At 41.0% G+C, this 12,435-nt stretch overlaps 1 protein-coding gene across 1 annotated transcript in view; it reads right to left on the minus strand.

Annotated features, from left to right (window-relative positions):
• hacd4 (3-hydroxyacyl-CoA dehydratase 4) overlaps nucleotides 1–11,042 on the minus strand; it is a 31,750-nt gene extending 20,708 nt beyond the window's left edge. Inside the window, exons 1-3 of the mRNA XM_084312735.1 lie at nucleotides 10,789–11,042; nucleotides 9,966–10,072; nucleotides 7,092–7,219 (exon numbers count right to left, since the gene is read on the minus strand). Coding sequence (XP_084168861.1) covers nucleotides 7,092–7,219; nucleotides 9,966–10,072; nucleotides 10,789–10,793 — 240 coding nt within the window. The 5' untranslated portion in view covers nucleotides 10,794–11,042. The remainder of the gene's footprint in view (nucleotides 1–7,091; nucleotides 7,220–9,965; nucleotides 10,073–10,788) is intronic.
• Nucleotides 11,043–12,435: the final 1,393 nt, after the last annotated feature.

Genomic DNA, 12,435 nt, shown 5'->3' on the forward strand with positions numbered 1-12,435 from the left:
GTTGTGCCAGGCAGGGAGGCTGTGTGCTGGAGAGTGTGAATGCAAGTCTTGTGGCTAGCTTCTGATTGATGGCGAGCTAGCACCCTTTTCCCATTACTTTGAACCATGAACTAAAAGGCTTGTTATCATACAAACAAGGGACTAAACACGTTTCGCAATTATGCCACAACAACAATGGACAGTCTCCTCCCCACAGTTTGTATATATTTTTTACCACCCACCCACCCCCTCCTAATGTACAGTCTCCTCCTCATCATATGTATATATTTACTGTTAGGATCTCTGGGTAACAGTACTGTATATTTGCATATCGTATATGTGACAAATGTAACTACTATATACCTGTAAGTCATGTATGTCCCTATGTCATAAATGTCACTATGAATTGAAAATGGGGGACCCTGATGATGTAAACAAGATGAACATCTTTCTCTGGTCTGTATCCCCTTAACAATTGTGTGTATTGCTACTGGATTTACCAGATCCAGAGTGAATGAATGAATGAAAACTTTATTTAATACACGAGACCCTCTTCTTGGGACCAAGTAAGGTTTCGTCGATAATCCAATGTACAGTTACACCCTATCCAACCTCCTCCAATGTACAGTTTATTCGTCAAATGTATATACTCTCTTTTTTAGACTATTTTTTTATCAAACAATACTGTATTTGTAAATCTGGTATGTCATAAATGTATAGATGTAGCAGTATTGTCTATCTGTATGTCATATATGTTATGATGAATTGAAAATGGGGGACCCTGAGGTAAACCAGACTAAAGTATTTCTCTGGTCTGCATCCCCTTAACAATTGTGTGTATTGAGCTGTACTGTATTGTACCCATTCTGCAATCTGTTAATAAAATGTTCAATCAATCAATCAATATTTAACAGATTGCAGAATGGGTACAATACAGTATGGCTCAATACACACAATTGTTAAGGGGATGCAGACCAGAGAAAGACGTTTGTCTTGTTTACATCATCAGGGTCCCCCATATCTCCGGTCATAATGTCCTGTGAAAATAATTCCCTCTAAGCTCAATTTGAATTGTATTAAAAGTTACATTTGTTTCATTGTTGCTTCACCAAGCATGTCTAATAATGACAACGATGTGTCAGCGGGAGCTTGTTGCTGGATTTGCGAGAAGCATGCAACTGCAGAGCCGCAGAGCTCACAGAGCTGTGTTCGCACAGTGCAATACTCCAATTCAGCCATTGGCAATTCAGCTGTTGGGTGGGTGGCGCTGCTGAGCGGTCCCCAGACCGGACCTGAAAGCACCGCTGGCTCTGCGGCTCTGCTGCTGCACACCACTGGGACGTGTGTATGCTTTCTACAACGCAGTTGGGTTTCCGGGTTCCTCTGATTGGCCACTAAGCCCACGTGACCCTACGCTATTACGCCCCCCCTTATCGCCGCCAGTTATCGCTTACGCCGCGCATGAGCCGCGCCAAGCTCCTCAGCCGCTTAACGCAATTTATACAAATGGAAGTATTGATTACGCCGTAACGAATCATTAAAAAAATATACTGTTAACTAGGGCTGTCCCCGACTAAGGATTTGGATTGTCGACTAGGATTGGCCACAATTTGCTGTTAGTCGACTATTGGTCGACTTAAAAAAAATATATATATATATAATATTTAAAAAAATATATATTTTTTTTAAATCATTCCATTTGGGCTGTGGGTGTGGGGGGTGCTTACTGTCTGAAGGAGTCGACTGAAGGCTTCTTGTCCTCTGCAAAAGCATGCAATTGGTCCACTGATGGATACATCTTGATATTTGTCTAGTGTGTTCATTAGATGGGTGAAATCCTCTTTCAGTGCCTCTGTGCCTGTTTTCGTAGGCAGTTAGCCTCTGGTATGCGTGCCATTAGCGTTAGCCACGCTTCTAGGCCTCTTTTCTTTTGGAAAGAATGATAAAAAATATATATATATTTTTATTTTTATTATATTCGACTAAGAGGTTGGCCAGTCGACTACGGCTCCTTTCGACCGATTAGTCGACTAACCGATTAATAGGGGTCAGCCCTACCGTTAACTTGAATATGTTGTTTCTTTACACATATGTTGGATTATGTAATTGGTTTGTCATGACAAACTAATAAAAAATGGCTACTTTACATCAGCGTGAAAGCTGTTGGTGCCACCACCCACTTCAATGACAGAGCTCTCATATTTGCGAATGCATAAACTATATCTTAAATTATGGCTGTGTCTAATATGGCCGTCGCTTATCAATGACTTGTTTTGTTTACATCAGGGTGAACGCTGTTGCGAATGACAGAGCTCTCATATTTGCGAATGCATAAACTATAAATGATGTGTCATTCGCAACAGCGTTCACCCTGATGTAAACAAAACAAGTCATTGATAAGCGACGGCCATATTAGACACATAGCCATAATTTAAGATATAGTTTATGCATTCGCAAATATGAGAGCTCTGTCATTCGCAACAGCGTTCACCCTGATGTAAACAAAACAAGTCATTGATAAGCGACGGCCATATTAGACACATAGCCATAATTTAAGATATAGTTTATGCATTCGCAAATATGAGAGCTCTGTCATTGAAGTGGGTGGTGGCACCAACAGCGTTCACCCTGATGTAAAGTAGCGATTTTTAACATTTTCCAGTTAACGGTATATTTTTTTACTGATTCGTTACGGCGTAATCAATACTTCCATTTGTATAAATAGTGTTAAGCGGCTAAGGAGGCTGAGGAGCTTGGCGCGGCTCATGCGCGGCGTAATCGATAACTGGCGGCGATAAGGGCGCTGTAATAGCGTAGGGTCACATGGGCTTAGTGGCCAATCAGAGGAACCCGGAAACCCAACTGCGTTGTAGAAAGCATACACACCACTGGGGCTCGTCTATGGAAGCAAATGAGTGCCAGAAGTATTTGAATTTAATCAGACACCGCATTTATAGCATTGAAAATAATAACTTTGAAAACATGTATCTGAATTTGAAAACATGTATCTGAATTTTTTCAGACACCGCATTTTTGTATCTGAATTATTTCAGACACCGCATTTATAGTTTCAGACACCGAATTTATAGAATTGCAAATAAATACTTTGAAAATCATGTATCTGAATTTCTTTGCTCCGAATTTACCTATGCGAAATAAAAATGCAGTGTTAATAAAACAATTCGAATGCATAATAAAATTCAATTCGACGCCAAAAAAATTCGATGCATATGGTGTATATAATTCGATGTCAAAAATTCGATGCATAATTGCGGTGTATGGAATTCGATGTAAAAAACCAACATCCGGGTATCCAGCTGCAGAACCACAGAACCACCACAGCAGCAACAGGCTGAGGCCCCTCGCTTCCATTGGCTGATTTGGGTCACGTGACCGTCCCACCCAATGGCTGAATTGGAGTATTGCACTGCGGGCATTGGCTGATGCACTGCGGGATTGATTGATTGATTGAAAACTTTATTAACAGATTGCAGAATGGGTACACGTGACCGCCACAGGCCCTGATTGATTGATTGAAAACTTTATTAACAGATTGTAGAATGGGTACAGTGACCGATTGATTGAAAACTTTATTAACGGATTGCAGAATGGGTACAGTGACGTCACAGGCCCGGATTGATTGATTGATCTGATTAATTGATTGAAAACTTTATTAACAGATTGTAGAATGGGTACAGTGACCGATTGATTGATTGATTGATTGAAAACTTTATTAACAGATTGCAGAATGGGTACAGTGACGTCACAGGCCCGGATTGATTGATTGATTGAAAACTTTATTAACAGATTGTAGAATGGGTACAGTGACCGATTGATTGATTGATTGATTGAAAACTTTATTAACAATCAATCGGTCACTGTACCCATTCTACAATCTGTTAATAAAGTTTTCAATCAATCAATCCGGGCCTGTGACGTCACTGTACCCATTCTGCAATCCGTTAATAAAGTTTTCAATCAATCAGGGCCTGTGGCGGTCACGTGTACCCATTCTGCAATCTGTTAATAAAGTTTTCAATCAATCGGTCACTGTACCCATTCTACAATCTGTTAATAAAGTTTTCAATCAATCAGGGCCTGTGGCGGTCACGTGTACCCATTCTGCAATCTGTTAATAAAGTTTTCAATCAATCAATCAATCGGTCACTGTACCCATTCTACAATCTGTTAATAAAGTTTTCAATCAATCAATCAGATTGCAGAATGGGTACAGTGACATCACAGGCCCAGATTGATTGATTGATTGATTGAAAACTTTATTAACAGATTGCAGAATGGGTACACGTGACCGCCACAGGCCCTGATTGATTGATTGAAAACTTTATTAACAGATTGTAGAATGGGTACAGTGACCGATTGATTGATTGATTGAAAACTTTATTAACAGATTGCAGAATGGGTACAGTGACGTCACAGGCCCGGATTGATTGATTGATCTGATTGATTGAAAACTTTATTAACAGATTGTAGAATGGGTACAGTGACTGATTGATTGATTGATTGAAAACTGTGAGAATGGGTACAGTGACGTCACAGGCCCGGATTGATTGAAAACTTTATTAACAGATTGCAGAATGGGTACAGTGACGTCACAGGCCCGGATTGATTGATTGATTGATTGAAAACTTTATTAACAGATTGCAGAATGGGTATAGAGGTGTGATAGGTATGAGAGGTGTGATAGGTGTGAGGTGGGATCGGTGTGTGAGAGGTGTGCTAGGTGGGATAGGTGTGAGAGGTGTGATAGGTGTGACAGGTGTGAGAGGTGGGATCGGTGGGATCGGTGTGATAGGTGTGATCGGACACCTCTCACACCTATCACACCGATCCCACCTATCACACCTCACACCGATCCCACCTCTCACACCTATCACACCTATCCCACCTATCACACCTCTCACACCTATCACACCTCTCACACCTATTACACCTCTCACACCGATCACACCTCTCACACCTCTATACCCATTCTGCAATCTGTTAATAAAGTTTTCAATCAATCAATCAATCCGGGCCTGTGACGTCACTGTACCCATTCTGCAATCTGTTAATAAAGTTTTCAATCAATCAATCAATCCGGGCCTGTGACGTCACTGTACCCATTCTGCAATCTGTTAATAAAGTTTTCAATCAATCAATCAATCGGTCACTGTACCCATTCTACAATCTGTTAATAAAGTTTTGAATCAATCAAATCAATCAATCCGGGCCTGTGACGTCACTGTACCCATTCTGCAATCTGTTAATAAAGTTTTCAATCAATCAATCGGTCACTGTACCCATTCTACAATCTGTTAATAAAGTTTTCAATCAATCAATCAATCAATCCCGCAGTGCATCAGCCAATGTCTGCAGTGCAATACTCCATTTCAGCCATTGGGTGGGACGGTCATGTGACCCAAATCACGTGACCCAAATAGAGGGGCCTCAGCCTGCTGCTGCTGTGGTGGTTCTGTGGTTCTGCAGCTGGATACCCGGATGTTGGTTTTTTACATCGAATTCCATACACCGCAATTATGCATTGAATTTTTGACATCGAATTATATACACCGCAATTATGCATAGAATTTATTTTTTGGCGTCGAATTGAATTTTATTATGCATTCGAATTGTTTTATTAACACTGCATTTTTATTTCGCATAGGTAAATTCGGAGCAAAGAAATTCAGATACATGATTTTCAAAGTATTTATTTGCAATGCTATAAATTCGGTGTCTGAAACTATAAATGCGGTGTCTGAAATAATTCAGATACAAAAATGCGGTGTCTGAAAAAATTCAGATACATGTTTTCAAATTCAGATACATGTTTTCAAAGTTATTATTTTCAATGCTATAAATGTCTGATTAAATTCAAATACTTCTGGCACTCATTTGCTTCCATACTCGGCATTGGTTTCAGCGATCACGCAACGTTGAACCACATGATAATGTTGCCGTCTCTCTCTGCTTTCTCAGTTCTTCGCTTGATATAATTAATACAAATGTCCAATATAACGGAATTCGTTAGCTCATAAAAATGTGATTATAACAGACTGCTGTTTAGTGTTGGGCCGTCTATTTTATTTCAAGTCAGCAGCAGCACGCAGTCTCGAGGGACTTATTTTATTTGGAATATATTAATGACTGTATACGCAAAAGTAGCCTAGTTTTAAGTTAAAATATTATAAATCTACATGCCTTGAGGATGTCATTCTTTATATAGCCTGCCTATCAATTGTTTTTAAGCTCAATAAACTCTGACCGGAATTGATCCCATTTGTCCGGTAGATTGAAATCTTGCAGGACACGGAGACCGGCAAAGAAAATTCTAACGGAAACCCTGAGCTAGATAACGTTAGACAACGCCTTGTGTAGTAAACTAAAGTGAATAGTTTACTGGGCCATTGTTTAATGCTTCAGTGGTGTTTAAAAGTGGACCTGCACGCTTGCTATCTTCGGTGCAAATGAGACGGGTCTGTGAGGGGGAGGGCACTGCGAGCAGCGTGTGTGTGCGTCAAGCTCACGTTTGATTGGTTAGAATGGTCAAAACGCCCCTTTTCATGATATTTGACGGCTCTGATTGGCTAAATGTTGTTTCAATCTGTATGCATCTATAAATCATATTATACCAGGTAGCCAATTCCGTCAGACTCCAAATCAAATTGACAAAAAAAAAAGAAAAAAAAAATGAAATCCGTCTGGAGACGGAACGCTTTAATGCATGCATGCTGCTATGATGCCTGAATTTCCCCAAGGGGATCAATAAAGAATTATCTTATCTTATCGTACTTTCCCTAATGATAACTAAGAACCGTGTGTAGCGTCCAAACTGTCTTCAAAGCAACTTAATGTTCAGCATTTTTTACACTGAAGCGTGGAAGTCTGGAAGATCTCTCAAATTACCAAAATGGTCCACTGATCCCCAACTAATGGCCTTAAGGTCCATATCAGCAGTGAACAAGTGGGATCGATGCCTTTCCACCGGTGGAGAAGAATCCCAACCTGAGTAAGACATAAGAGCTAAATGGCTGCCGTGTGAATATGTTACATGTTCATGTCCTGACCCTGAGGTTGGGCAAACTTGGATTAGCGTACAGTAGATCACATACTTGGACAAAGCGCGGTAGAAGCCTGGCCTTCTCTATCTCGTCTGCGATGTGGAACAGCTCCAGGACGGACAGCAGCTGGCAGAGACACATCACAACCCCCACAGAGTAGAAGGTGTCGGCCAGGCCGTCTGAGGGGAGAAACGCACACAGTAAAACATGTCAGCCAAGTGGTCTTGACAGTAGAAACACACAGTAAAACATGTCAGCCAAGTGGTCTTGACAGTAGAAACACACAGTAAAACATGTCAGCCAAGTGGTCTTGACAGTAGAAACACACAGTAAAACATGTCAGCCAAGTGGTCTTGACAGTAGAAACACACAGTAAAACATGTCAGCCAAGTGGTCTTGACAGTAGAAACACACAGTAAAACATGTCAGCCAAGTGGTCTTGACAGTAGAAACACACAGTAAAACATGTCAGCCAAGTGGTCTTGACAGTAGAAACACACAGTAAAACATGTCAGCCAAGTGGTCTTGACAGTAGAAACACACAGTAAAACATGTCAGCCAAGTGGTCTTGACAGTAGAAACGCACAGTAAAACATGTCAGCCAAGTGGTCTTGACAGTAGAAACACACAGTAAAACATGTCAGCCAAGTGGTCTTGACAGTAGAAACACACAGTAAAACATGTCAGCCAAGTGGTCTTGACAGTAGAAACACACAGTAAAACATGTCAGCCAAGTGGTCTTGACAGTAGAAACACACAGTAAAACATGTCAGCCAAGTGGTCTTGACAGTAGAAACACAGTAAAACATGTCAGCCAAGTGGTCTTGACAGTAGAAACACAGTAAAACGTGGCGAGTAAACTGCTGTGAAGGAAGGGTGTGCTGCATTTACAACACAATAATTGTTTTATCTCTATTATCTTGTTTTCATGATTGTGGGAAGCCAAAATTGTAATTGTATTGTAATTTTACAATATCCACATATATATTATATATATTTTTTTTTAACTTAATCACAAAAGACTATTTTGAATGAATCAGTTGTATTACAAGATGAAGACAAAAAAAATGAATGTCACATTATAACTTTGGAAAATGTAATACTGTCGAAACTAAGAACAAATATTGTGTCCAAGTGAACTGGTCCCTGGCTGTTGAGATATTTGGGGTGACAATGGCTCGGGAGGTAGAGCAGTCGCCTGGTAATCCGGAGGTTCCCGGTTCGATTCCCGGGCAACGTGTCCTTGAGCAAGACACTTAACCCCTAACTGCTCCCGATGAGCAGGTCGGCACCTTGCATGGCTGCCTCCGCCATCGGTGTGTGAGTGAATGGCTCAAATGTGAGGAACAATATTGTAAAGCGCTTTGGATAAAAGCTGCTATATAAATGCACCATTTACCCTTTTATATCATCATCACTCATGGTCCCTATTGCACCCGGGAGCTTGGCTGGGGGGCACCCGACAAGCTCGTCACAACTAGCTGAACATACAGCGTTGACAGCCACAGCCTAAATGTACCATCATTTTACAGGTGGTCATTTCCCTAATTAAACAGACTGGGTGTACTTGTACATTCTGAAAGTATTGACACCTTTGCATTGGCACCTTCATTGATTGATTGATTGATTGATTGACTGATTGAAAACCTTTATTTATCCCAGAGGGGAGATTCAGGTGTCCATCACACAGCCATGTAAAACAATTAATACAATACATACAATGAATTATGTAAGGGATAATGTATAGCTACGAGGTCATTGTCGCAAAAGAATTGACCAACACGGAGTTTAGAACACAGAGGCGCCTCGCTGAGGTGTTTTAAACGTCAGTGAAGGTCAATTATTTTGCAACAATGACCGAGTATAGCTATACATTATCCCGCTTATTACATGGCTAACTTACTAACAATATACCTAATTCATTTTACAGCATCGACAAGACGAGATCAAATGCAGACGCAGTTGTTCTGTGGCTCTGTCAGCCCAAATAAAGTTATTATTATCACAGGCAGCCGGCAGGTGTGTCTGATTGCACTGATGCAGTGTGTGTCAGTGGGCTTGATTGCTTCAGCTGCGAAAAGCAATAATCACCGGTGATTATTGCGCGTTGCCCATGGCAGCGGTCAGTTATCGAAAAATAATTCACCGCTGTCAGGGGCTATTGACCAATCACAATCAAGCATTTCGGCGAATGTGAAAACGCCATGTAATAATATGTGTTAAAAACAAAGACGGACATAATAAGTAGGGCTAAAAAAGAGCTTAAAAAGTGGTGAAGGGGGATTTTTTTTTAAATATTCAGGTTGTTATTATTATTATTGATTGATTGATTGATTGATTGATTGAAAATATTATTAGATTGCAGAATGGGTACAATACAGTACGGCTCAATACACACATGCAGACCAGAGAAAGACTTTCGTCTTGTTTACATCAGGGTCCCCCATTTTCAATTCATCATAACATTTATGACATACATGACATACAGATAGACAGTACAGTGTACAGTGTCCCCTACCCACCCCCCCCCCCCCCCCCACCTCCAATGTACAGTTGTCCCCCCCACCCCACCTACCCAACCTCCTCCAATGTACAGTTTCTACGTCAAATGTATATACACTCTTTTCTGGACACTTTTTGTATCACAAATAGTACTGTATTTGCAAATCTGGTATGTCATAAATGTATAGATGTAGCAGCACTGTCTATCTGTATGTCATGTATGTTATGATGAATTGAAAATGGGGGACCCTGATGGAAACAAGACGAAAGTCTTTCTCTGGTCTGCATCCCCTTAACAATTGTGTGTATTGAGCCGTACTGTATTGTACCCATTCTGCAATCAGTTAATAAACTTTTCAATCAATCAATCAATCAATTACATCCAGAACAGTACTGTTACATCCATAATGTATAACGTCTCACCTCTGCCAAAGGAGAGAAACCTGGCTGCCATATTTGTCAGTATCCATGTGTGACCACAGAACTGCAGCAGGTTATACGCAAACAGGTAGACGAGCCGGATGCTGAGTCTGTAACAAAAAAACAAAAAACACATTTAACCAAAAAAGTACCACCATCACAGCGGATGATGAGTGCATCATATAGCTGGAGCATCACATCACAGTAGTAGCAGGGTGTATACAACACAACTACATACGCTATCATTGTATTCACATTGATCATGCTTTGGTCACTGGCCAAAAATGATGCCATCATCAGTTTAACTTGTATTACACAGTAAAGTAATATGTATTGAAGTACAAACGTGGTACCATGGTGATGGCAGTATGAATGAATGAATGAAAACTTTATTTAACAGATTACAGAATGGGTAGGGGATGCAGACGAGAGACGGACGTTCGTCTTGTTTACATCAGGGTCCCCCATTTTCAATTCATAGTGAATTCAGAGTGCCTTGGTAAAGTCCGGTGTTGTGCCAAATGCTGACCCCCTGCCAGAATGGCAAAACAACAAAATGGGTATCGAACTGCCATGACACTTTTTAGGAGGACAGTTTTGTTTACCTGTCCTTAAGCATATAATATTCCCATGATCCCCAGGACGCACCAATACACCCATCGCACACACGACGCATAGACACAGTTTCTATAGTGCGACTTTTGATCATCATCACGTCAGTTATGTGTCTGTGCCAAATTTCACACGAACCCGTTCACCATTTCTGAGTTGCAGAGAATTTGCGCAAATCGATTACTTCCCTGTGCGCTCCGTACGCGCGCCTTACCTCATTCTCTGCGACGTGCCGTGAGTTCGAGACCCACCAGGAAAGCTCAACAAGCTCAACAGTCCTTGAGGTGCAATTATGCTGAGTTCGAAGAGGAAGTCGACATTTCCATTCGTGCAACTATCTGACGTCAAGGAGATTGGGTTTAAGTAACCCCCTGTACACAGACACAGAGCACTGCGCAGAGCAACATGCAGAGATCAATATATTGATCTATTGATATGTAGGTAGTAGGTAGGTAGGTGGACTCTCCACTCTGGTTATAGCCTGTTTAGTACCTTAGGGGCAAACCCTACATAAACATGCTCAGGGCTATCGATCTTACTTCTAAACTAAAAGATCGAACGTGTTGATACACCTTCATAGGGAAGCGGCACATAAAGCAATGAGCGACGCCATCTAGTGGTTGGTGTTAGGATAGCAGTTGTCGCTCTTACAGCGAGATGCTTCCAGCTGCAGCTCCGGAGACCAGCGCTTACAAGCCCCGCACATACAAGCCCGCACATAGCAACCCCTCGCTTCCATTGGCTGATTTTGGTCACGTGATTTGGGTCCCACCCAATGGCTGAAGTTCTGCAGACGCCTCTCTGATTGGTTGGGCTCCATTTCTGCAGCCCCCTCTTTGATTGGTTGAGCGAAGCCCCTCTCTGATTGGTTTAGCTCGCCATGCGGTAAAATGCGGATGTTAATGTTATCATCTCAAGAAGATACAAATAAATATACTACCAGATTCGCGTTTATAACGTTATTTCGCGTGACTTCGCGGTTTATTCATAACGTTATGCACATTTCACAACACAGCCAGCTGTCAGAAACTGTACATTGTAACGTTATATGTTTATTCACGTAACGTTATTTCACGTGACGCGTTCAACTTGTTTACACTCCCCACTTACTGAAACTGTACCATGACGCACTCCCCACTTAACCCAGTTAATGCCTTAACTAGACAGTTAACAATATAACATTTAGATTAATTAACCCAGTTAATGCCTTAACTAGACAGTTAACAATATAACATTTAGATTAACACAGTTAATGCCTAACTAGACAGTTAACAATATAACATTTAGATAGAGAGGCTGGTGGTCAAGTCAAGAGTTTTATTTGTCACAAGTTGTTTATTTGCATACACGTTTATGGGACAGTTTTCTACACCTGACTGAACGGTCTGGGGACAAATGATTAAGGTGGGGTTACAATGATATCAAGGATGAATATGAAAAAGGGGATCTGATCTGATGGTACTTGTACTTTATAATGTGTTATATATGTATGTACATGGATTTTATGTCCGGATGGTATATCTATGGAATGGTCACTGTCTCTATCACACTCTCATATGTGCATGTTTAGCCGCATACAAGTATCTAGGATACACATATTCGTATGTGTACATAATAGGTTTACACACACTCATATGCACAAGGCTAAGTTATACATGTCAGGGGCACACATACATGCACATACTCACTTATAGGAAATAGGCATACACACACCTACATATACACATAGTTGAGGTATAGGCTCTCACTGACACATATGGGGGATATACATGTACATAGGAGACACACACATACGTAGCTGAGACGCACATATATATGCACACCTGAGATATACACTCACATAGGGGGCGGAGGCACACAT

This window comes from Notolepis coatsorum, assembly GCF_963971535.1.
Source record: "Notolepis coatsorum genome assembly, chromosome: 4".
Classification (NCBI taxonomy): domain Eukaryota; kingdom Metazoa; phylum Chordata; class Actinopteri; order Aulopiformes; family Paralepididae; genus Notolepis; species Notolepis coatsorum.